Raw genomic sequence first — 26,932 nt, forward strand, 5'->3', positions numbered from 1 at the left:
CTCCAATAAACCACCAGAAACCCGGAAATGGTGCTGTAGTTCAAATGGTGGAGCGCTAGCCTTGAGCTGAAGAGCTGAGGGACAGCACCCAGGCCCAGAGTTCAAGCCCCGTGACCGACAAAAAAAGTGTTCTGTGTGATCTGAGAATTAATATTAGTAATTAAGATGGGACTAAGAAGCTAGGCACTTCTGGCTCACACCTGTATTCATAGCTATTCAGGAGGCTGAGATCTGGAGGATCATAGTTTGAAATCTGCCAGAGCAAAAACTCTCAGAAACTCCATCTTCAATTAACTAGCAAATGCCCAACTGGAAGATGGCTCAAGTAGAGTGTAACCATGAACAAGAAAACCAAATGAGCTTAAGGCCCAGAGGTCAAACCTTGGTACTGACAGATAAGAAAAAACAAAAAAAGGAATAAACTGTGCTGGGTCTGGGAATGTGGCTTAGTAGTAGAGTGCTTGCCTAGCATGCATGAAGCCCTGGGTTCAATTCTCAGTACCACATAAACAGAAAAAGCTGGAAATGGTGCTGTGGCTGATGTGGCAAAGTGCTAGCCTTGAGCAAAAGCAGCTCAGGGACAGTGCCTACGCCCTGAGTTCAAGCTCCAGAATAACAAAAAAAAAAAAAGGAAAGAAAGAGATAGAAAGAAAGAAGAAAGAGAAAGGAAATAGAAGAAAGAAAGAGAGAGAGAGAAAGGAAATAGAAAGAAAGGAAATAGAAAGAAGAAAAAAGAGAGAAAGGAAATAGAAAGAAGTAGAAAGAAAGAGAGAGAAAGAAAAACTGTGTTGCCAATGTTAGGAAAATGGAGGAGAAAGGAAGGAAAGAGGTGGGACTCTTTTTTACACAGGGGAGGATTGTTTATTGAGATATAATAGCGAAAGGCACAGTCTTCCCCTGGACTGGAGGCCCGTGCAAAGAGGTGGGACAGCAGTTGGGTTTTTATGAGGTCTGAGCAGGGAGGCAGAAGTTAATGAAAATGCCATTACAGGGGCTGGGAAGTTGGCTCAGTGGTAGAGCGCTTGCCTTGCATGCCTGAGGTCCTAGGTTCGATTCCTCAGCACCAATTAAGCAAAAAGAAAAAAGCCGGAAGTGGCGCTGTGGCTCAAGTGCTAGAGCGCTAGCTTTGAGCTGAAGAGCTGAGGGACAGCGCCCAGGCCCAGAGTTCAGGCCCCACGACTGGACCCCCCCCCCCCCAAAAAAAAGAAAATGCCATTACATCGAGGGAGGTGGGGGTTTGGGGTTGGGCCCAATGGAATGCTTACAGCCAGCCTTAAGTAGATTGTCCTGCCTATGTCAGGCAGTCTAGGTATATCTTTGGTGGCTTGCCTGATGTCTGTATGCACCTGGGAAAACAAGGTGGGGGTCAATCCTTCATATTCCATCTTTAGATCCACACAATGATTGGGCCAAGAGGGGAGAGGCAAGTCCTTCATCCAACAGCAAGGCTACCAACTGATCCCAGTAGGACTTGGTGAATTAACACCAAAAAATTTGATATAACTTGTAAATTGACATAACGTGACATTAAGGAAAGATGTTTCTGACACAGTTGACTGAAACACAATTAAGATTTGTTTTTTCTTTTTTTGTGTGTGTGCCCGTTCTGGGGTTTAACCTCAGGGCCTTGGCTTTGTCCTTGAGCTTTTGTGCTAAAGGCTTGTGCCACAACTTGAGGCACAACTGTGTTTCTGGCTTTTTTGTGTGTGGTTAGTTGGAGATAAGCATCTCATGAATTTTGTTTTCCCTGGTGGCTCCAAAACATCATCCCCAAATCCCAGCATGCCGAGTAGCTCGGATTACAGGCATGAGCTATTGGTGCCCAACTCAATTCAAAATATTTTTAAGTGAAGAAAAAAAGAGAAAAAGGATTGGCAATAAAGTGACTCGTTTACCTCAAACATCAAAAGAGAAACCAAAATAATTGAAATTAAAAATAATAAAGTTAAACCGGCTAGGTGGCTAGTAAAAACTGACGCTGTAAATATAAATTTTTCCCGTGGGAAAACTATTACTGCGGTAGAAAAAAAGTAGTTCTTTGGGACAATTTGTTGTTGTTGTTGTTGTTTTAATACTGGGTTTTGGAACTCAGGACCTTTGCCTTTGCTAGCCAGGCACTCTGCCACTTGAGTCACACCTCCAGTCCGAAAGGGATCTCTAACCAATCAGTAAAGAGCTAAGAATTAGTAGCAACACCGAGTCACTGCGATGATCCTTATTTGTGCATTTACTTATTGGCTAAAGGTCTCCCGGTGATGAAGTTATTGGAACAGCTTGGAGAGTAATCTTCGCCATGTCAATATTTCTTAGATCTTTTTTCCTCTCCAGAACCGAACGGTCTACTGGTCGAGAGATAGAGCTTTTAGGTCAACCCAAAAGAAAAGACGCAAGCTGATGATTGTTATGGTTGTTTTGTTTTGGTTTTTTTTAACGCATGACTTTTGGCCGCCGCGCGCTCCCGGCCTGGACTACATTTCCCAGCAGGCCACGCTCCGACCTACGGATGCCTTCGTGACGCAGATCGCCGTTAGCGACGGCGCAGTCGCGGTGCGAGCGGCCGGCCGGCGGGCGCTTCACGGTTTGAATGGCTGAGGGCCCGGGCCCTCGTCACACTTGAGGACCGGCAGCCCAGGGTGGTGCCATGCCGTCTGGAGGGGACCAGTCGCCGCCACCCCTGCCTCCTCCTCCGGCGGCGGCAGCAGCCTCGGAAGAGGAGGAGGACGAGGACGGGGAGGCCGAGGACGCCGCGCAGCCGGCGGGGTCACCGACCCCTCAGGTCCAGCAGCGGTTCGACGAGCTGTGCTGCAGCCTCAACATGGACGAGGCGGCGCGGGCCGAGGCCTGGGACAGCTACCGGAGCATGAGCGAGAGCTATACGCTGGAGGTGAGCGCGGGGGCCCGGGAGGGGCCCGGGAGGGGCCGTCGGGCCTAGTCAGCGGGGTGCGCCGCGGAAGCGGGGGCCGCGGGGGCCCGGAGGGCGCGGCGCCCGGCCGTCGGCGGCGAGCGCTGCCCCGCCGCTTCCCGTTCGGGCTTGCGGCGGGGGTTTGCTTGAGAGGACAAACCGACCAAACACAAAAAAGGTGTGCGCAGCCCGTGGGCCGCGCCCCGCCCCGCCCCGCGGGGGTCCGGGCACAGGTGCTCGGGGCGGGCCCGCGGAGGAGTGGGGCTGCGGCGCCTCGGAGCTCTCCCCAGCGCTTCCCCTTCAGCTGTGGGCAACTCCGCCGGTGCCTCCGCCCGGACCCCGCGTCCCCGAGCGCCGGCGCCTGGCGTCGAGAGGTGTGTTCAGTTAGGTTGTAAACAAACCGAGCCCGAGCCTTCCTCCTTGGTTGGTGGGAATCGGGGCCGCGTCTGTCTGAACGGCCTTTCGGGTTTCGTGGTGACACCGGTTGGTTGGGTGTCTTTCTTTCTTCCCACCGGGCTTCCTCTGACGGGGGGGGGGGGGGGGGTAGGGACGGGCGGGGGGGGAGAAGGGGAGCGAAGGCGCTTCTAGCCAGTGCCTGTCAACTCCTCAGGCACCTCCCCTTCGTGGGCCAATGGGAACCGACACGGAAGTCCTTTCTGTTTATCAGCTGTTTGGTTGCCCCGGCGTGCAGCTTTTAAACAGTTACCGGCCATTTGATTTTTCTCAAGTACTTAGAAAACATAAGGAAAGTAGGACAAAACGGCTCAAGATGTGAAGGTGTTAACTATAACACAGTGTTTCTGTGCATCCGCTGATTAGATATTTTTCAGCCTATTAGTCTATTCATATATAAATAGATTTCAATTCATTTACTGATTCCCTCTCCCCATTGTGATATCTACAAAATAAAGACAGTGATATGATGGCTTTAGAATCTTAACAGAGCCTTGTGACTTTGAACAGGTAAGGGAAAGTGTAGTTGTCTGCACACAAAGCTTGTTCTTAGGCTGAGAACGCTAAGAGGTCCAATTCATTCCTCTCAGATCTCTCTGGTTTCCTTTAGACCGACAAAGAGAAGGACTCTTTCAGCTTGAAAGGCATTATGTACCTCCACACAAACTGTTTGTCATCAATAAGATCCTATAAATCAGGTGCTGGTGGCTCACATCTGTAATCCTAGCTCAAAAGGATCGCGATTCAAAGCCAGCCCAGACAGGAACGTCTGTGAGACTCTAATCTCCAAATAACCACCAGAAAACCGGAAGTGGCACTGTGGCTTAAGTGGTAGAGTGATAGCCTTGAGCTGAGGAGCTCAGGGACAGCGCCCAGGTCGAGAGTTCAAGCCCCGAGACGGACCAAAAAACAAAAACAAGATCCTATAAATTACTCCAATCATCATGTGGTTGAAATATTTCATCTTCGAGCTGTTGTTATACAGCAACTGATAAATAATAGATAGTAACTTATTTTTGGAAATGTATTTCATTACTTGATTTTACTGATTAGTGAGACTTTAGTCTCAGCTTCTTAGCCGAATGAACGCAACAAATGCATGAATATTTGTTCATTTATCAAATATTTTTCTGAGAGCTTATTATTTGCCATAGTATTATAGGTGCTAGGGATAAACAGGGAGCTTGTCAGTGTGGCCTGGCAGTCTCCTGGAAGTATGACATACAAAATAAAGCACACAGTATGTTTAACTCTTCATACTAGTAATAGAATTGTATCTTTTGAAAATTTTTTTTTTTTTTGGTTGGTTGTGGGGCTTGAACTCTGGACCTGGGCGCTGTCCCTCAGCTCTTCAGCTCAAGGCCAGCGCTCTACCACTTGAGCTACAGCGCCACTTCCGGTTTTCTGGTGGTTCATTGGAAATAGGAGTCTCACGGTCTCTCATGCTCGGGCTGCTGGCTTTGAACCGCGATCCTCAGATCTCAGCCTCCTGAGTAGCTAGGATTACAGGCGTGAGCCACCAGCGCCCGGCTTTATCTTTTGAAATTTTGTATTTTCTTTGTTTTATTCTTGCAGCTCAAGAATAAAGCAAAGAGCCGGGTGCTGATGGCTCACGCCTGTAATCCTAGCTACTCAGGAGGCTGAGATCTGAGGATCGAGGTTCAAAGCCAGCCCAGGCAGGAGAGACCGTGAGACTCCTATCTCCAATAAACCACCAGAAAACCGGAAGTGGCGCTGTAGCTCAAGTGGTAGAGCGCTCGCCTTGAGTTGAAGAGCTGAAGGACAGCACCCAGGCCCAGAGTTCAAGCCCCACGGCCAACCAAAAAAAAAAAGAATAAAGCAAAGAAAGTACAAAATTAAGTAAATGCTTTCAGTCCTTGCAAAATGAACTCTCTAAAACTAAATAATTAGCTCCTGGTGTTAAACCCTAGTGTATGGCAGACTTTTCAACTGATCTGCTTGACATTATAGGTTGTGTGGTCATGAGTTGTATTTTTGAGGGTGCTTTTTTTAGCATATGGACTTAACACTTTTTTAGGATTAAAATAAACCTAGAGTGTACTCTTCTGTTGTCTGTAACCTCTTTAGTACAGATTACTTTATATATCCCTCTACCATTCCATTTGTCCTGCAAGCATTATTAAATTCTCATATACAAGACTAATTTTTTTCTTCCTTTTTAGTTGAAAATTCTTTACAACCAAAATAGACCATAATAGATCATCTTCTTTAGATCATTTATTTAAATACAAGATAATGTTGTGACTATATTTCCTCAGAGATCTGCATGTATAGTAAAGAAACAGAATAGTTATGAAGCTAAATTTATTGTGAGATCTTGTAAATGAGGACTGAGTATGGCTTAAGTGGTAGAACATTTGCCTAGTGAGTTGGGGCTCTGAGTTCAGTTTCCTTGCATTGTCAAAGGTCAGAACAATTCAATACAAAAAGCAAGGGAAGAATATTATAAAACCATGGGGCTGAAGATGTAGCTGTAGTGGTAGAATGCTTGCTTAGCAGGTGTAAATCTTTAGCATCACATACATAAATTTATAAAATCATTTTCCTTTATTTTTAATAGAAAAGTATATTATACTATAATTGTGTTTTGAGCTAATGTATATGAAAGTAAACAATAGAGACTTTCTAATTTTTATTTTTAATTTAAACCAGCATAATAAGATACACTACTTCCCTTCAATTTAACACTTACAGTGTGTTTTGATGAAGTGTAAAGTTAGTGGCAAGAATGTACATTCAAACTTAATTTTGTATTTGCTTCTAGTGTTCTAGATTTTAAGCAAAAATGTAAAAATATGTAAGTAACAATATTATTTCAGCCAGTATAGTTGTGAACCAAATTATCCTAAGTGACATAAAACAATATTTTGTTTGCCCACAAATTCTGTGGGTCAGAAATTCAGACAGGGCACAATGAGGATGCCATGTTTCTGCTTTACAATTTCTGATTCCTAACCTGGAAGACTTGAGCAGCTGGGGACTGGCACAGTTGGGGCTTTTGGGATGTCTATAACTGACCACTCCAAAGGATCTGTCTCCAAAATGGTGGGTAAAGGGCTGGGAAGGTGGCTCAGTGGTAGAGCGCTTGCCTTGCATGCATGAGGCCCTGGGTTCGATTCCTCAGCACCACATACGCAAAAAGAAAAAAAGCCGGAAGTGGAGCTGTGGCTCAGGTGGTAGAGCGCTAGCCTTGAGCTGAAGAGCTGAGGGACAGAGCCCAGGCCCAGAGTTCAGGCCCCATGACCGGACCCAAAAAAAAAACAACAAAAAAAACCAAAATGGTGGGTAAAGGCAGCCAGAGTTTTTACAGGTGGGTTTAGGAATTCCAAAGGACATGACCTGAAAGAGCCAAATGGAATCTGTGATTGTTGAATTATATAACATCACTTCTACCTATGTTAATAGGTGTGGTGCCACCCAGTGTAAGAGGACTCAGGCCCTGCCCAACTTCAAGGTGAGGGAACACTTCCCACAGAAGAATGTCAGTGTCACATTGTATGAAGAGCACGTAGGGCAGGGCCATCATTGGAAAACAGTACCCCATAAACATATAAACACTTTCAGTTGAAACATAAAGAATTTTTATACTGAAGCATAGAGCTCCTTAGCTAAAACTCTTTTTTCTTTTACAGGGAAATGATCTTCATTGGTTAGCATGTGCCTTATATGTGGCTTGCAGAAAATCTGTTCCCACTGTAAGCAAAGGGACAGTTGAAGGAAACTATGTGTCTTTAACTAGAATCCTGCGCTGTTCAGAACAGAGGTAACTGTTTTACAGTTTTAAAAATGAAGTGTGGATATGATAAAAAAGAAAAAAAGCTCAAAAGTCATAGTTGTAATGAGACAGTTATTCTCTGTTAATTGTTTTCTGAGGATTTGTACTTATGGATTGTTGAGTTTTAAGCTATATCTTGATTTTCCTTTGCACCTCAAAGTTGATAGTCATATTTTACTAATTGGATAAAATATTTGCATTGTAGTTATTAGGCATTTATTTGGAAGAATTAATTTTAATGGTTTGACTTACTATATAATATTGGGATAAACTTAAATAAAGATATTGAGAAGCTTTTGTAGGTACTCTGTTGAAAAGGTAAATGAAGTACCAAATAAATGGTATTATGCTTAGATGTGTACACACAGGACTTGTGTCTTAACATATATGGAGGGGCTGGGAAGGTGGCTCAGTGGTAGAGCGCTTGCCTTGCATGCATGAGGCCCTAGGTTTGATTCCTCAGCACCACATAAACAAAAAAGAAAAAAGCTGGAAGTGGCGCTGTGGCTCAGGTGGTAGAGTGCTAGCCTTGAGCTGAAGAGCTGAGGGACAGCACCCAGGCCCAGAGTTCAGACCCCATGACCGGACCCCCCCCCCCCCAAAAAAAAAAATACATATATATATGGAATGTGTAGTAAATTGAAGGTAACATTCTCCACTTGGGGAGAAACTCCTACATGCATGTATGATGATTTGTTTATTTTAACGTTTTTTGCCATAAAAATTAGAAACAACCTATACGATTAAATGAATGCCAAAAAAATGTTATATTCATAGGAAGTAATGGTTTTAGAAAATCAAGAAGTAAGTCAGATCTACATGTAGCAACATTAATGAACCTCAGAAACATTGTAAGTAGCAGTTTCAGAATGCTGCTTACAGTATACTGTATTTTATATAAAATGTGAAAGCACATACAACATGGTTCTTCTGTGTATCTAGTAAGTAGGAAACATGGATGGAAAGGAATCTAACTTTAGAATGGTGATTATCTTTGGGGAGAAGAGTAGAGAATGGTATTAGGGAGGAGTCCTAGTGAGAATTTTGGCTGTTTCAATAATATTTTAGCTCTTAAAAGAATTTAAAGCAAGCCTGGCAGTTTTTATCCCTATGTTAATATTTGTTAGTCCTGGAACCTGGGTATGTCTATGTTGGTTCTTGTGTTGTTTCCTCTAGCCAGCTCTTCAGGGGTGGGGATGGAGCTCAGGGCCTTGGTTTTGCTAGGCAGGCATTCTACCACTGAGCTACTAATTTTACTTTGTCTTTAAAAAATATTTCATGGTACTTCCAGGTGCTGGTGGCTCATGCCTATAATCCTAACTACTCAGGAGATTCAGATATGAGGATCGTGGTTTGAAGTCAGCCTGGGCAGGAAAATCCATGAGATTCTTACCTCCAATAAAGTACCAATATAAAAAAAAATCTGGCAGTGGAATTGTGTGTGGCTCAAGTGCTAGAGCTGCTAGCCTTGAGCAAAAACAGCTCAGGGACAGCACCCAGCCTTTGAGTTCAAGCCTAAGGATTGGTATGCATGCTTGTACACTTGTGTGCGCGTGTGCGCGTGCATACACACACACCCATAATAAAAAAACCATACACAAAAACACTCCCCATAACAAAAATACATACACAAACAAACACACACCCTGTAATAAATATAAAAAAAACCCTCAGCTAATCTATAAACAAAAGGGAAGATCAGAGTAGTAAGCTAGTTTGTAGTAAGCTAGTCAAAGAAATGAATTGTGGTTTTATATAACTCTCTAAATGTATTATAATTTAATGAGTTAATTTTTATTTAATTTACATATATTGATATACTTTATGTTCTGAAAAATACTATTTTTTTAAATCTTTACCGTCAGCTTAATTGAATTTTTTAACAAGATGAAGAAGTGGGAAGATATGGCAAATCTACCCCCACATTTCAGAGAACGGACAGAGAGATTGGAAAGAAACTTTACTGTTTCTGCTGTAATTTTTAAGAAATATGAACCAATTTTTCAAGACATTTTCAAATATCCCCAAGAGGAGCAACCTCGTCATCAAAGAGGAAGAAAACAGAGGTATGTTCTATATTTGTTATTTAAGAATATACCTCTCTGTGCTGCAGTTTTCATATCTCAAGGTTATTTATAGTCTCCAAAAAGTGACATGATTTCATAAGTAACCTTTTTCCCCATGACTTTTCTCTTAATAATCTTGGACCAGACACATATTGACCTGTTTTCTACTACTGACTACATAGACTATTACTTGATTTCTATTTCAAAAATGAGTAATATCTCTATGCATTTTGATATATATATAGTTGAGAGTAGAGAAACGGGATCGAGGGAGGATATGAAAACTCAAAGTGTTAAGAATTTGTTCTTGGGGCCGGGAAGGTGGCTCAGTGGTAGAGCGCTTGCCTTGCATGCATGAGGCCCTGGGTTCGATTCCTCAGCACCACATAAGCAAAGAGAAAAAAGCCAGAAGTGGTGCTGTGGCTCAGGTGGTAGAGCGCTAGCCTTGAGCTGAAGAGCTGAGGGACAGCACCCAGGCCCAGAGTTCAGGCCCAGGACTGGACCCAAAAAAAAAAAAAAAAAAAGAATTTGTTCTTTTTGATAGGTCTGCAAAGAGAAACACTTTCTGGCTTAGTGCCTTCTACCTTTCCTTATAACTGAGGGGAATTATGGCATATAAATTTTCCTCCTTTAACAAAGTTTTTTCATAAAGCATGGAAATTTTTCTTAAAAGAACACAGGAAAAGTGTTGATAAACAAAGTATAGGGAAAGATTTAAAATTATTTGACTTATAATATTAGTTTTTTTTAATATAAAAGTTTCTCAAATTGTGAATGATGTTTACAGTAAGTATAAACTTAAAAATATGGCCAGGTGCTAGTGGCTCACACCTGTAATCCTAGCTACTCAGGAGGCTGAGATCTGAGGATTGCAGTTCAAAGCCAGCCTGGGTAGGAAACTCCGTGAAACTCTTATCTCCAATAAGCACTCAGAAAAACCAGAAGTGGTGCTATAGCTCAAGTGGTAGAGTGCTTGCTTTGAGCTGAAGAGCTGAGGTTCAACACCCAAGCCCAGAGTTCAAGCCCCACGACTGACAAAAAAAAAAAAAAAATAAGCTTGGTGGTAATGGTTTGGTCCTGTTATCCTGACTATTTAGGAAGCTTGAGATCTCTGAGGGTTTGAAAACAGCCTGGGCAGGAAAGTCTGTGTGAGTTTTATTCTTAATCACTAAACAACCCTTCCCAAAAACAAAGAAACTGGAAGTGGAGTTGTCAGGTAGTAGAGTATCAGCCTTGAGTGATAAAGCTAAGTGGACAGCACCAGGCCCTGAATCAAGCTCCAGTACATATATAATATATATAGTATGGTAAGTATTATATATATATTCATATATCATAAAATATATAGTAGATATTAGCAAAACATTCATATTTTTATATAGTGTGCACTAATGTGGAAGTAATTGTTGCAACTTATTTGAAATTTTGGTGAACTGAGGATTTACAATTAAGCATTCTAAATTTTGGACACAACATTTGTTTTGATTCTCAGCTAGTGTGACCTCTTTTTGGGGGGTGAGGAGGACCAGTTCTGAGACTTGAACTCAGAGCCTGAGCTGCTTCTGCTCAAGGCTAGCTCTATTATTTGAGCCACAACACCACTTTCAATTTTTTCTGAGTAATTTATCTGAGATAAGAGTCTTATAAAGCCGGGCACTGGGTGCTCACACCTGTAATCCTAGCTACTCAGGAGGCTGAGATCTGAGGATCATGGTTCAAAGCTAGCATGGGCAGCAAAGTCCACGAGACTCTTTTCTCCAGTTAACCACCAGAAAACTAGAAGTGGCACTGTGGTTCAAGTGGTAGAGTGCTGGCCTTGAGCTGAAGAGCTGAGGGACAGCACCCAGGCCCAGAGTTCAAGCCCCACCACCTAGGAAAAAAAAAAGTCTTACAGACTTTCCCGCTCAGGCTGGCTTTGAACTGTGATCCTCAAATTTATTTGATTACAGGCATAAACCATCAGCACCCAGCTTAGTGTGATTATTTAGAGATACAGAATATCTATTTTCTTTGGAATGTCTAGAAAATGATTATATATTGTACTTGTTTTATGTAGATTAGGAAATTCTAATAAGGAACTGTAAAATTACTTTTAAAATTTAATATTTGTCATTCTCTTTTACCCCTCTCCCCCTTTTTGATGCTAGATGTCAAACCCAGGGCTTTGTGTCTGCCAAGAATGCTCTACCACTGAGCTACACGTATAACTCTGTATTATTTTGTAGGTTTTTGCTTGTTTCTTTTTATTTTTTTTTCTTTTAGGCAAAATCTTGCCATGCAGCTCAGCTTGGTCTCCAACTTGTGATCTTCCTATTTCAACCTTCTGTGTGCTGATTGTGAACATACACAACCACACTGGCTTATTCTAATTTTTATTAGCATTTGCTTCTAACAGTATTACTAACAATTTATGACATTTACTATGTGTTCATTTTGGGTCCAGAACTCTTCTGTTATCTCAGTTAATCCTTATGACAACCTTACGAGACTGAGACTTTAGTTACAGATGGGGAAAGTAAGCTTCTAGGAGGTTAAGTAAAAATAAGCCCCTGTGAGTTTTAAGTAAGTTCAACCAATTGATATAACTGGAAAGCATGGAGCTGTTTTTGGAACTAAAGTAATCCAGCTGTAATAGCCATATGCTTTACCATGACCATATACTGTCTCTTTCACACTATCATTTGGAAGTTTGTATCTTGAGTATTTATTGAGCCCTTACCCACAGGAAGTAGATATTATGCAGAACAACAGATGTTTAAAAACAAAACCCACAAACTGTCTTTTGAGAGCTGAGACTAAAATGTGGAGAGGAGGCAAGTTTTATAAAGAATTCAAGTTTGTTCAGTACAACAGATTATAAAAGCCACATGAATGCAATAGATAATAGCTATATCTGGATGAGCCAGTCAAATAAGATTACATGGAATAAGTAGAGGCAGGTATTGAAGGATGGGTCTGATTTTGACAGGTGAATTTGGAGATAATAGAGCCTTCTATGTAGAGGAAATTGCAAGATGTGACACAGAAGCATCAGAGCAAGAAGAGCTTTTAGAACAAGTAAATTAGTCCAGTTTTTTCCAGGGTTCTTAAGTTACAATGAGCTAGAATTTAGAGTAGCTTAAGTGTTGCAAGCTAAAAATTAAAATTTTATCTTGAGAATAATCAAAACTAGAAATAGTTTATCATGTACTATATTAAGGAGGCTACTCTTTGAAGCAGAGTTCTCACATTTAATCTTTGCCATGAATTAGTAAATTAGAGTATAATACTCAAGCAGAATCTCTATCTCTTTTTTTTCCCCCCTTGTTTTGGCAGTAAGGGTTTGAACTCAGGACTAAGCACTTGCTAGGCTTGTACTGTACTAAGCCAAATCTCTGCCCTTTTCGCTCTGATTTTCAGCAGGCCTGGACTGGGCTTTGACTATGTATGATTCCCATCATAGCTGAGGTGACAGGTGTATACCTCAGCACAAAGGTTTTTCTGGTGAGATAAGAGTCTTCAGAATTTTTTGCTTTTACTATCCTGGAGCCACAGTTCCACTGATCTCAGCTTTGCAAAGTTTGTGGTGATAGGCATGCTCTTTTACATCTAGCTGTTGTTTGAGATGAAGGAGAGTCTTGTTAACTTTTTTCTCAAATCTCTCAATCACATCTTTTTTAAGTAGCTATGATTACAGGTGTGAGCCACTTTACCCAGTTTAGAATAGTCTATGGATGGATGAAGGCTCAGAGAAGGCAACTGTACTTAGTTAATGATAGCTCTGGAACTGAAGCTACTCTCTTGATCTTCTCTGGGGTACTTTGCTCTTCTTGGGTCCTTGTTAGCATAAGACTGATGCTATGTGGAGATCACAGATGGCCTGTCCAAACAATGGAAGAGATGTTGGCAGGAAAGCCAAGCTTAAAGTGGCAAACAGCAAAATACAACAGGTATTCTTTTTTTATTTTTTTTTTGCCAGCCATAGGGCTTGAACTCTGGGCCTGGGTGCTGTCCCTGAGCTCTTCAGCTCAAGGCTAGCATTCTATCACTTGAGCTATGGAGCCACTTCCAGATTTTTCTGTTTATGTGGTACTGAGGAATCGAAACCAGGGCTTCATGCATGCTAAGCAAGCACTCTACCACTGGGCCACATTCCCAGCCCACAACAGGTACTCTTAATATGTGGAAGTGTAATGGATATAGGTAGGCAAGAGTTTTCATTAAAAAGACCTTTTGTGCTTTGACTTAGTCTAGAATGTATTTAGGGGAGGCTGGGAAGGTAGCTCAGTGGTTCAGTGCTTGCCTTGCATGCATGAGGCCCTGGGTTCAATTCCTCAGCACCACATAAGCAGAAAAGGCTGGAAGTGGCGCTGTGGCTCAGGTGGTAGAACACTAGCCTTGAGCTGAAGAGCTGAGGGGACAGTGACCAGACCCAGAGTTCAGGCCCCATGACAGGCAAAAAAAAAAAACTGAGTGAATGTATTTAGGGGAGAGGGCTAACACTTGCTCAGCAGTGATAGGGGAGGAAATGGAGAAATATCTAGCTATCCACAGAGGTCTCAAAGCAGGATTAGCTATGCTAATCTCATCAAAAAAAACCTATTGTTTTTATTTTCTGCCTTACATATCCTGATTTCAAAAAGTTTAAATAATCTTCAGAATTGTTTTCTTTCTGTCATGAGTTCTTGCTCTGGCTCCCCACTATTTTCTTCCAGTATATGGTTGGGTCAGAATTTCTTACACATCTTCCCCAGGAAAGCTGAATATGGTATTACTCCTCTTGTATGAGCTTTGTTTTACATCTGACTTACAATCACTTGGGATGTCTTTTTCTAAATTCTTCTGTTTGTCTCATAACTTTTTTTTCCTTCCCCAAAGGCGACAGCCCTGTACCGTGTCTGAAATTTTCCATTTTTGTTGGGTGCTTTTTATATATGCAAAAGGTAAGAAAAAGTAATGTTTAGATTTTGATTAGTTCACTTAAATTTTCAGATATTATTTTACCAACCTGTAATACATATCTGGAAGAGATCCTCACTGAAAATTTCTCAAAGGTTTTTACCTTAGATTTTTTTCTTTTTTAGTTTAGTTTTTGATGCTGGACCTGGGGCTTAAACCTAGGGTCTGGGCACTGTTCCTCAGCTTTTGTGCTCAAATATGGCACTCTTCCATTTGAGCTGTAGCTCAACTTTTTGGTGATTAATTGGAGATAAGAGTTTCATGGACATCCCTGCCTGGGCTGGCTTCAAACTATGATCCTCAGATCTCAAACTCCTGAGTAGCTAAGATTATAGACATGAGCCTCTAGTGCCTGGCCCTCAGATGCTTTAAGTGAAAAGTCTTTTGAATTCCATAATATCCAAATCTTCTCTTATTAAATGGGAAATCCTTTAATTTTATTCTTAGTCAACAACCTCTTGACCCAAAGCTATTCTTCTGAATTATGAACTGAAGTCACCTTATTCTGTTATTAAGTTGTATTTTCAGTGTTGGGTTTTTTTTTTTTTTTTTTAATGAGACATGTCTCATTCAACTGAGTGGGACTGACATGTCTTAGTCATGACTGATTATCTTAAGAAAAGCTCTAATTACTTTTTTTTTTTGGTCATGGGTCCTGAAATCTAGGTCTGGGCGCTGTCCTTCAGCTCTTCAGCTCAAGGCTAGCACTCTACCACTTAAGCCACAGTGCCACTTCTGGCTTTTTCTGCTTATGAGGTGCTGAGGAATCGAACCTAGGGCCTCAGGCATGCAAGGCAATCACTCTACCACTGAGCCACCTTCCCAGCCCCTACTTTAAAAAAAAAAACACAAAACATTAAAAAAATTATATTAAATAATTGTACAAAGAGATTACAATTTCATAAGTCAGGTTATGAATATAATGAATCTTGATTGAAGTCACCCCTTCCATTCTTCTCCCCCATTTTTCTCTCTACTATTCTTACCCTCAAGTTACATAGTTCAATTTTTATATAATGTACATTGAATGTCATGACTGCATTTGCCAACCTTTCTTCCTTCATTCTTTTGCTTCCTCCTCCTCCCCTCACCCACAAAACATTTTTCCTCTTCCTGGTATTCATTTTGATTAAACCCCTTCCATTCTTCTCCCCCATTTTTCTCTCTACTATTCTTACCCTCAAGTTACATAGTTCAATTTTTATATAATGTACATTGAATGTCATGACTGCATTTGCCAACCTTTCTTCCTTCATTCTTTTGCTTCCTCCCCCTCCCCTCACCCACAAAACATTTTTCCTCTTCCTGGTATTCATTTTGATTAACAGTTCATTAATTGTGTAGGAAAAGTTACACCTTTGCACTCCTTCCCTAAATATACAATCCTTTTGTTAGTTTGTGTGTATATGCATAGAGCTTTGTATATGTTATCATGCATGTTTTTATTTTATAGTCCTAGCTTCCACATTTGAGTGAAAATGAGTCATTTGTCTCTAATAGTCTTTCTAATAGATGAATAATTCCATTGTACATATGTACCACATTTTTTTGATCCGCTATCCATTGTAAAACATCTGGGCTGTTCTCACAACTTGGCTATTATGAACGTGGATGTGTAGGTGTCTTTACTGTACACTGACTTGTAATGTGTTGGGTAGGTGATTTTATGTTTAGTTTTTTGAGAAATCACCAAAGACTGGTTGTACTAGTTTACATTCCTACCAATAATGTAACGGTTCCTTTTACCCCACATACCTACCAACATTTGCTATTGTCCATAGTCTCAGTGCTGGCCAGTCCTACTAGGGTAAGCTGGAATTTCAGTGTTATTTTGATTTACATATCTTTATGGCCAGAAATGTTGATCATTTCCTCATATGCTTATTGGCCATGCTTACTTCTTTGAGAAGTCTCTATTTAGCTCCTTTGTCCATTTATTAATCAGGCTATTAGTTGAGGGGGGATTTCAAGTTACTTTCTATATAATCTAATGCCTTGGACACAATTTTTCTCATTCAATATGTCTAAGATATGCATTAACTGAAATACTCTCTAGTACTTTAGTCTTTAGTATTTCTATATAGGAATAGTTCTTAGCATCTAAAGGGGGAAAGAAAGTATAGTTATACTAGTTACTGATTATAGCTTTTTCTGTAGTCTATGCAGCATACTTTTGCCACTAAATAATGCTGTAAAATGTGGAGTTGAAAACAATATGTCTGGAGCTAGAAGGAATTTCACAAGTGTAGAACTTGATAATAAAATAGAAAAAATTTAGTAATATATTTTATATATGATCTCTTGGTCTCAAAATAACTTTCTATATTCTAGATCTTAGTAACCTCAGGATGCAATTTTCTTTTTAGTAAAAACTTGTACTTTTTTAATTAAAGGAAGGTCTTTAGGGCTTTTCTTTAGCATATCCAATTTGTTTGCATGCTATATTTGTGTGGTGTGATTACTTAATAAATTGAGGGTTACTTGTGACAGTAGATCAGATAACCAAGATGGTTCCTAAGTGACTAATGGATGGGTGACACACATAACATGAACAAACTAAACACAGATGATTCATATCTCAGGCGAGATAGAGCCAAGAGCCAGACAACAGAGCACTAAGAGATTTCATGCAGTTTAAAATTTAGAGGTTGTGCTGGGTGCTGGTGTTCTACACCTATAATCTTAGCTGCTCAGGAGGCTGAGATCTGAGAATCTTGCTTCAGAACTAACCCAAGTAGACAAGGATGAGACTCTTTAACCCACAAAAACCCAGAAGTGGAGGTGTGGTGCAAGAGGCAGATCACTAGTCCTGAGGGAAAACCAAATACGACTCTGAGGCCCTGAGCTCAAGTCCGAGGACCAGCACATAAACACATTAAAAACAAAACAAAAACCTCAAGTATTTCTGAAAATTTCCACTTAATATTTTTGGGCCACTGTTGACCAAAATAAACAGAAACTTCAAAAAAAGAAACTGTGAAGTTGGGTGCCAGTGGCTCATACCTCTAATCCTAGCTACTCTGGTAGCTGAGATCTGAGGATTGTGGTTTGAAGCCATTCTGGGCAGGAAAGTCTGAGACTGGTCAACCAGCAAAAAGCTAAAAGTAGACCTCAAGACGTAGAGTGCTAGCCTTGAAAAAGCTAAAGGACAGCCAGGCCCTGAGTTTAAGCCCTGCTACCAAAAAAAAAAAAGAGAGAGAGAGAGGTCATGTAAAAGGGAGTTTTACATAGAAGAGATTCTTACCACTAGATGTTAGAATTTCAGCTAACTCAAAGATTAGACTTGTAAAACAGAAGCAGAGCTAGGATTTGAACCCATATCTCTTGGATCCTGGTTTCATGTTGATTGTAAAGGCTTCTGGCAAGGATGTGTCATGCCATTGATTTCTAGGTGTTTTTTACATATAGCTGGTCCTCTTTAATTAGTTAAGTGAGAGTCATCCTTTCTTTGAGCTATGTTTGTGATTTATAAGAAATATAAGAAATATGAGCTGTTGAGTATGCTTTCTATTATACTTGACAGCTTTCTCTCCCTTCTTTTTCCTTTTCTCCCTTCCCTTCCTCTTTTTGGTCATACAGATTGAACTCAGTGCCACTCACTTGCTAGGTCAGTTCTGTCACTTAACCCATGCCCCCAAGTCCTTTTGGTTTTAGTTTGTTTTTCAGATCAAGTCTTGTGACTTTGCTCCAGACTGCTTACACCACAATTCTGGTATCTCTGCCTCCCGAATAACTGGAATTATCGGTGTGCACCATGATGCCCAGCTTATTTTTGAGACAGTCTTGCTATCTTCTGCCTGGGCTGAAAAAAGTCCTGAGTAGCTGTAATTACAAATATTAGCAGAGTGCCTAGCTTGGAAACATGTTAGGTTGGAGATGTGGCTCAAGTGGTATAGTATTTGCTTTAGTATTCCATGAGCCCTCAGTTCAGTCTTCAGCAAAAGTAAAATAAAACATAAATAAAATAGTGACAGGATCAGTGGTATGGAATAAAGGAAGACGAATATATAACATTATAGTGGCTACCACAAGTTTAGCTTGCATGATGATATTACATATTATAGTAATCATTTCATAGGATTGTATTGGGCAGGTACCCTGGCTTCTAGGATTTATTTTAAAGAGATCTGTGTATGTGTGTGTGTGTATGTGTGTGTGTGTATTTAGAAGTGTATATTTGTTTTGTATGTATATGCATTTGGTACTATATAAACTTAAAATTGTGCGTGTGTGTGTGTGTGTGTGTTTGTGTGTGCTGTTCCTGAGATTTGAACTCTAGGCCTAGGCACTGTCCCTGAGCTCTTTTTGCTCAAGGTTAGCATTCTACCACTTGGGCCATAGTGTCATTTCTGGCCTTTTTCATGCTTAATTGGAGATAAAAGTCTCTAGGATTTTCCTGCCCAGGCTGGCTTTGAACCTCAGTCCTTAGATACCAGCTTCCTAAGTAGCTAAGATTACAGACAGGAGCCTCTGTTACCCAGCTGCTTAAAATAATTTTATTGTCCTTATTTTGGTTATAGTTCATTAACAGAAAGAACAGAACTTGACATTTTTTGTGTGTGTGTGTATGCAATGATCTCAGTGGTTGAATTTTATCTTACTAATTCAGTCTATAATAATTTGATCCAGGCTCAGTCTAGACTAATAGCTCAAGCCCCATGGGACTCAACACTAAAAAACAAAAAACAACAACAACCATTGAGGCTCTGATTAAGTTTTTGGTCTTTTTAAATGTAAATGTATGAGAAAAACAATTATATGAATCATTTTTCAGCTCTTTATGACTTTCCAGTAATTTTTATGGCAGAAAATGTTTTCATGTAAAATGATTTTTTTACACTTTGAGATAATTTATAATATTGTGTGTGGGGAATTTTCAAAGATTAGACCAATATAATAAAGTTTAGTCTGCTATTACATATTTAGTAAATGCTTCTTTAATGAATATATGAATTAATGAATAGCACTTTTAATAGTTTCGTTCTTATAAACTCTTAGAAATTTATTAAATGTAAGAGTAATATTTCAAACTACAAATTTGCCACAACATTTAATGTCACCCTTGAGTCAACTTTGTACAGGGTTGTATAATACCATTATAATTAAGTGAATAAATTGTTTTAAAGTATAAAGTTGATGATAACCTTTAAATCTTTTATAATCTCACAGGTAATTTTCCTATGATTAGTGATGATTTGGTCAATTCCTACCATCTTCTGCTGTGTGCTTTAGATTTAGTTTATGGAAATGCTATACAGTGTTCCAATCGTAAAGAACTGGTGAATCCTAATTTTAAAGGTACGTTTTATTTCAAAGATTTTTGAACAGTCTACATTTCTACATTATGTTTCACTCCTAGGGGCCATATATATTCTAAAGATTTGACAATCTCAGAGAACTTTTGTATTTGAAAACTACTCTCATAATATTATCATGGCACTTATAAACAGGAGTAAGCACTCTACATTGAGGCAAATATCACAAAGTTTAAGGACTTGAATAGCAGTTTTAGAAGTTTTGTGAAATAGTGAAGAAAAGATTTAAAAACTCAGAGTAGCGAAGATAATGTCAAAGTTGGTAATATTTTACACCATTGACAAACTTCATGCCTGATACACTATTGGAGGCAAAAAAGATCTTACTAATCTCATTTCTTCGTTGTCACAGAATAAATTCTGTAAGTAGTTTTTTTTTCCTAAACTGCCACAAGTATTGTAATGAAAATCATCTTGGGATGCATTTAATGTATGTTAAAATGTGTAATTTCTCTAAGAAATATATAGGTCAGCCCAAATTATGATATATAAAACAAATATTAAAAAGTATAAGCTAGGTGCCAGTGGCTTACTAGCTACTTAGGAGTCTGAGATCTGAGGATCGCAGTTCAAAGCCAGCCCAGGCAAGAAAGTCTGTGAGACTCTTCTCTCCAATTACTAGAATGCTCAAGTGGTAGAGCACAAGCCTTGAGCTTAAGAGCTGAGGGACAGTGCCCAGGCCCAGAGTTCAAGCCCCACAACCACCACCAACAACAAAAAGTATTTATAGCTGGTATTGTGCACAACTCTCATCCCAGCATTTGGAAGCTTGGACTACATATTGAGACCCTGTTTTTTGTTTTTTTTTTAAATAGGTGTGTATGTATGTATATGTATGTATGTGTGTGTGTGCGTGCATGTGCACACGTGTGTTCTAGTCCTGTGGCTTGAACTCAGGTCCTGAGCACTGTTCCTGAACTTTTTTTTGCTCAAGACTGACACTTGAGCCACACTTCCTCTTCTGGTATTTTGCTAGTTAATTGGACATAAGAATCTCTTGGCTTTGTTTACCGGGTTTTGCTTTGAATCTTAATCCTCAGATCTCAGAATCCTGAGTGGCTAGAATTACAGGTGTGTACCTCTGGCACCTAGTTGAAAACACACTTAAAAAATAAAAGCTAACATGCTGCTTCTATTTGAGTAATACTGTGGTAGAGTTCTGTCAACTCTGGGGTGGTTCCAATTAGAAGTTCTAAGTCCTTACAATTAGAGTAGATTTGTAAATTAGTGGAGTTACTCATTTGTATATGTTCAAAAAATTTCAGATGTAGTATAGGGAGGTAGCTCAGTGGTAGCATGCAAATATGCACAGGCCTGAGTTCAGTTAGCAGTGCTCTCCCCCAAAACAGTTTCAGATTTGAGGTTTTCAGATTAAGAATGTTCATTTACTAATGACAATCCAAGATCCAAAAATCTCCCAAATCTAAAGCACTTTTAGTCCCAAGCATTTGAATAACAGATACTCAACCTATATTCTTATTTTATCCTTCTTCTTTTTTTTTTTGGTTGGTTCTGGGGCTTGAACTCAAGGGCTGGACACTGTCCCTGAGCTCTTTGGCTCAAGGCTGGCACTCTGTCATTTTGATCCACAGCTCTACTTCCTGTTTTTGAGTGGTTGATTGGAGATAAGAGTCACGGGGACTTTGCTGCCCGGCTGGCTTCAAACCTAGATCCTCAGATCTCAGCCTCCTGAGTAGCTAGGATTACCAGCTCCTTATTTCTTAACTCCCTTTTATATCAATTTTATTTCCTGTGCATGTGTGTACACATGCATGCATGTGTGTGTGCATGTGTACTCATATGTGCACTGGAGACTGAACTCAGTATTGCTTATTTGTGGTACACATCCCCTTTTTTTTTTTTTTTTCACATCCCCTTTTTCATATTTCTTTTTTTTTTTGGTAGTGGGGCTTGAGTTCTGGGCCTGAGCGCTTTCCCTCAGCTCTTCAGCTCAAGATGAGCACTCTACCACTTGAGCTACAGCGCCACTTCCGGTTTTCTGGTGGTTTACTGGAGATAACAGTTTCACAGACTTTCTTGCCCGGGCTGGCTTTGAACTGTGATCCTCAGATCTCAGCCTCCTGAGTAGCTAGGATTACAGGCGTGAGCCACCAGCGCCCTGCTCATATTTCCATATGATTCTTTCTTTTGTTTTTTCTGTTTAGTACTGGAACTTTTGAACTCAGGACCTCTTTTATCTAAGCATGCACTCCACTACTCGAGCTATGTCTAGCCCTTCCTTGCTTTACTTTTCAAATAGGATCTCTTGATTTTTGGCCATCTTGTACTGTCATTTTTCTATCTACGTACTCCAATAAAGCCTCCCAGGACAGTAGTTCAAGACAAGATCTAGCTAATTTTTTGCCCAGGCTGGCCTTGAGCTGTGACCTTCCCAAGTAACTAGGATTGTAGATATGAGTTACTGTACCAAGCCCTTTTATTTTTCTCAGACTTTTACCCCCTTCTATTCCAACATTATGGCAAATACATACTATAAATAGACTAAGTATATTTAATATTGTAAATCTAAGTATGTAATTTGTATATAGTATGTGTGTGTGGGGGGTGGTACTGGGGTATGAACTTGGATCCTTAAACTTGGCAGGCACTCTTACCACTGCACCATGCCGCCAACCCTGACTGTTGCCCATTATTTTTGAGACAAGAGTCTCACTTCATGCTCAGGTGCATGCACCTGATGTGCACAATTCATCATAGGCTTCCTGGCAGCTTGCGTGCTTGCGTGCTTGCTTGCGTGCTTCCTTCCTTCCTTCCTTCCTTCCTTCCTTCCTTCCTTCCTTCCTTCCTTCCTTCCTTCCTTCCTTCCTTCCTTCCTTCCTTCTTCTCTCTTTCTTTCTTTCCCTCCCTCCCTCTTTCTCTCTTTCCTTTCTTTCTTTCTTTCCTTCCTTCCTTCCTTTCTCTTTCTTTCTTTCTCTTTTCTTTCTTTCTTTCTCTCTCCTTCCTTCCTTCCTTCCTTCTCTTTCTTTCCCTCCCTCCCTCCCTCCCTCCCTCCCTCCCTCCCTTTCTCTTTTCTTCCTTCCTTCCTTCCTTCCTTCCTTCCTTTCCTTCCTTCCTTCCTTCCTTCCTTCCTTCCCTTCCCTTCCTTCCTTCCTTCCTTCCTTCCTTCCTTCCTTCCTTCCTTCCTTCCTTCCTTCCTTCCTTCCTTCCTTCCTTCCTTCTTTCTTTCTTTCTTTCTTTGTTTCTTTCTTTCTCCTTCCCTCCCTCCCTCCCTCCCTCCCTCCCTCCCACCACACATAGTTTTTCATTGAGAAGGGATGCTGTGAACTTTTTTCTTCCTGGGCTGCCTTTGAACTGTGATCCTCCCAATTTCAGTCTCCCAAGTATCTAGGATTACAAATATGAGCCACTGGCACCTGGTTTATATACTATACTTTAAAAAAAGTGTTTTTGTTTGAATATAAGCCTTATAAAGTTAAAGGTTTTAGTTTTTTTTTAGAAACTTAGAATTTAGTTTCCTCTTTTAACCATCTCCAGATAGATGACTGAATAACTGAATTTTTAATGTTTTGAGACAGGGTCTAACTATATGAGATATATAACTAAAACTTAGTTTGTAGTCCAGACTGATCTCAAATTCATGATTCTCCTGCTTTTACTTCCTAAGTGCTGGGAATAATTGAAACTGTTGTGCTGTGGTGTATTAATCTCTATTTCTTTGAGGCATATTTTAATAGAGTTAAAAATTAGGCTTATAAACACCATTTCTCATAAATTCATATAACCATTCATCTAGAATATACTCGATTTGTAATTTAGTTTATTACACTGTGCTTATTGAAGGCTGATATATATGTTCTGTGTTTCTGTGCATCATAGGCCTATGTGAAGATTTTCATGCTAAGGATTCTAAACCTTCCTCTGACCCACCTTGTGTCATCGAGAAACTCTGTTCCTTACATGATGGCCTTGTTTTGGAAGCAAAAGGAATAAAGGAGCATTTCTGGAAACCATATATTAGGAAACTTTATGAAAAAAAGGTCTGCAAGTGACAACATGGTGTGGCTTTGGAAAGACTTGATTTCCTGTGATAATTTCCTCTTTTTCTTTCTCTTTTTCTCTCTTTCTTTCTTTCTCTGCCTGCCTGCCTTCCTCCCTTTCTTCCTCCCTCCCTTCTTTCTTTTTCTCTTTCCCTCTCCATCTTTCTTTCTTTCTCTCTTTCTTTCTTTCTTTCTTTTCTCACTCCCCTTCCCTCCCTCCCTCCCCTTTCCTCCCTCCCCTTTCCTCCTTCCCTTCCCTTCCCTTCCCTTCCCTTCCCTTCCCTTCCCTTCCCTCCCCTCCCCTCCCCTCCCCTCCCCTCCCCTCCCTTCCCCTCCTCTCTCTTTTTTTTTGTCGGTCCTGGGGCTTGAACTCTGGACCTGGGCTTCAGCTCAAGGCAAATGCTCTACCACTTGAGCCACAGCGCCACTTCTGGTTTTCTGGTGGTTTATTGGAGATAGGAGTCTCACAGTCTTTCCTGCCCAGGCTGGCTTTGAACCTCGATCCTCAGATCTCAGCCTCCTGAGTAGCTAGGATTACAGACGTGAGCCACCAGCGCCTGGCTCGCTCCTTCCTTCCTTCCTTCCTTCCTTCCTTCCTTCCTTCCTTCCTTCCTTCCTTCCTTCATTCCTTCCTTCCTTGCCAGTCCTTGAATTCAGGGCCTGGGTGCTGTCCCTAAGCTTCTATGTGCCCAAGGCTAGAATTCTACCACTGAGTCACATCTCCACTTAGGGCTTTTTTTGAGTAGTATATTAGCGATAAGAGTGGAATGGACTTTCCTGCCTACGTTGGCTTTGAACTATGAATCCTCAGATCTCAGCCTCCTGAATAGCTAGGATTACAGGCATTAGCCACCAGTGCCCATCTAATTTAAGTATCTCTTTTTAATCATAGCTTCTCAAGGGTAAAGAAGAAAATCTTACTGGTTTTCTGGAACCTGGGAACTTTGGAGAGAGTTTGTGAGTACTTCTGTTTGACTATTTTTAAAATGTATACTTGGGGAATCTCAGAGCTCACCATTTTTATTGTTTGTACTCTGAATAGTTGGAGTGTTTTATGGGAGAGTACGTGGAAGCCTTAAAAATGCTGTCAACCTAAGTGTTTAATATACTATAAATATACTGAAAATTATTTTTCCAGTTTAAAGCTTCTTTAGTCATACTTTCAGAGTACAGATTTTGAAGTAAAGTACTTTTTGGAGTCAGGCACAGTGGTATATGCCCATAATCCCCACACTTAGAGAAAGATTGAGCTTAACAGGAAAATCATGAGTTTGAGACCAGCCTGCTCTACTTAGAGCTTTTTTTTTTTTTTTTTTTTTTGAAAAAGCAAAACAAGGGCAAAAATCCAGCTGGACACTGGTAGCTTAATCCTCACTATTCAGGAGGATGAAGTCTGAGGGTTGCAGTTCTAAGCCAGCCTGGGCAGGGTAGTGTGTGAGAATCTTTTCTCCAATTAAACCACCAAAAAAAGCCAGAAGTGGAGCTGTGGCCTCGCCTTGAGCACAAAAGCTCAGGGACAGCACCCAGGCCCTGAGTTCAAGTCCCAGGACTGGCACAAAAAGGAAAAAAAACAGAAAAGAACTTTTGGAACTATGTAGGGGAAAAGAGTTGAATGTACAAAAAGTGTTGAATGTACCTAGAACAGCCAGGAGAGAAAGGACCAAGCTTCTCACCAGAAGCTGCACATATCAGGCAGATTGGCCTAATGTCCCTACCCACTGTTAGTGAAATGCACTCACTGTGTGCTAGATACACTGAGTGTAGCAATTTTCCCTGCTACTGTCTTCAGTTTACTGAAATTTAACTTTCCAGAAATTATTAGAGGCAGTAGCTGATTCCTGATTCCTTCCAACTCAGGAGTTGGAGATTATAGGAGGATTATGGTTCAAAGCTAGCCTGAGCAAAAAGTTTGAAAGATTTTCCTCTCAATCAGTAAAATCTGTGTGTGGTGGGGGCATGATTGAAGCAGCAGTAGAATGCCTGCTTAGCAACTTGTGAGGCCCTGAGTTCAAACTTCAGGCTAGTCACACAAAAAAAAACCAAAAAACTTTTAGTAGTAAATAAACAGATGAAATAATTAGGTGGTTTGAGACATTAATGGAGATGTCACTTATGAGAAAGTACATTTGTCTGTTTTTTTCCCCCCCTGTAGTAAAGCCATCAGTAAGGCTTATGAGGAGTATGTTCTATCTGCTGGGAATTTAGATGAACGGATATTTCTTGGAGAGGATGCTGAGGAGGAAATTGGGACTCTGTCCCGGTGTCTGAACATGGGGTCAGGAGCAGAGAGTGCTGAGAGAGCACAGGTGAAAAACATCTTGCAGCAGCACTTTGACAAGGTGAGCCAGAAGCTGGGCTCCTTTCTTCTTCACTCCACTCTGTTCTGCTCACATAGCCTTGTGTATGTGCTTTGTTTGCAATGTACAAAGAAAATGCCCATCTAACTCCTCAACTGAAAAGTTATCTATTGATTTACTTTTTTGTTACTGTCAACTCTGTAAGGTTTTAGTTAGCTCTGAAAAGATTTACTATAAATTGAAGTGAATGTTTCCTGTTGATAATTTTTGCACCCATAGTATACAACCTTATGCATCATGAACATAGTATTAGAAAATATAAATTAATCTGAATTTGGACCTTCATTTAAGGTACTGGAGAAACTGAAAATCTGTAGACTGTAAGAAAATTCTATTAAATAGAGTTTTGGGATTATCCTAGGATGATGGTGATTGAATTTCTCTTCTCAGGTTTTTTCAGATGTGAGACTGGTCTGCTTGTTTAAATAATAGTCTAAAAGGATCTTATACACCACCCCATGTCCTGAACAAAACCGAAAACAGCAGTGGCCAAAACAGCTACAAACTTCCTGTTCTAAAGCTTATATTTTTAATGTTGGGAAATTATCAATAGATTACAAAAAAGTTAAAAAAAAAAGTATGTTGGGTATTGTATATGAAGTTAAATACCAAGTGTCAAGGACAGGTAGGCAAAATGGTTGGGAAAGGTGACTCTGAGGGGGCAGTATTAGCAGAGACCTGAGGTATGTAGGGAAGCAAACTTTGGGCATAGCTGGGGAAAGGTATAAGGTGGGAACAAAATTGGCAGTTTAGAATCATGGGAGAAAGCTACTATAGTAGGAATAAAGTGAGTGAGGGAAGAGAAAGGAGAGGGGAATGGGATAGGCAGGTTTTAAAGGCTTTTGGGAACCATTGTACCATTGTAAAAAGTTTTTCTTTTACTTGGCCCTGGGGCTTGAACAAACACTAGCACTCTCCATTTAGGGCTTTTCATTGGAAGTAAGAGTCTCACAGACTTTTCTGCCCAGGCTAGCTTGGAACCACGATTCTCAGATATCAGCCACCTGATTAGCTATGATTACAGGGGTGAGCCAACAATCCCCAACTGAGATGCAAGCTTTTAAGTGGGTGATTCTGAGAAAAGTGATAACACTCCTCTGTGACCAG

The 26,932-nt window shown here is 40.5% G+C and overlaps 1 protein-coding gene across 3 annotated transcripts in view; it reads left to right on the top strand.

Moving 5' to 3' along the window:
* The first annotated feature begins 2,526 nt into the window (after window positions 1-2,526).
* Window positions 2,527-26,932, top strand: part of Rbl2 (RB transcriptional corepressor like 2) — a 66,709-nt gene continuing 42,303 nt past the window's right edge. The window contains exons 1-8 of one of the 3 annotated variants that reach the window (XM_042689895.1): window positions 2,527-2,884; window positions 7,009-7,139; window positions 9,017-9,217; window positions 14,075-14,139; window positions 19,325-19,453; window positions 23,308-23,468; window positions 24,361-24,425; window positions 25,621-25,807. In XM_042689895.1, coding sequence (XP_042545829.1) covers window positions 2,642-2,884; window positions 7,009-7,139; window positions 9,017-9,217; window positions 14,075-14,139; window positions 19,325-19,453; window positions 23,308-23,468; window positions 24,361-24,425; window positions 25,621-25,807 — 1,182 coding nt within the window. In that variant the 5' untranslated portion in view covers window positions 2,527-2,641. Of the gene's footprint in view, window positions 2,885-6,365; window positions 6,422-7,008; window positions 7,140-9,016; window positions 9,218-14,074; window positions 14,140-19,324; window positions 19,454-23,307; window positions 23,469-24,360; window positions 24,426-25,620; window positions 25,808-26,932 lie in introns of those variants that run through there. The other 2 variants (XM_042689897.1, XM_042689896.1) reach the window with 2 other exon arrangements.

This window comes from Dipodomys spectabilis, unplaced genomic scaffold (genome assembly GCF_019054845.1).
Source record: "Dipodomys spectabilis isolate Male_0828 unplaced genomic scaffold, ASM1905484v1 ptg000130l, whole genome shotgun sequence".
In the NCBI taxonomy this organism is placed as follows: Eukaryota; Metazoa; Chordata; class Mammalia; order Rodentia; family Heteromyidae; genus Dipodomys; species Dipodomys spectabilis.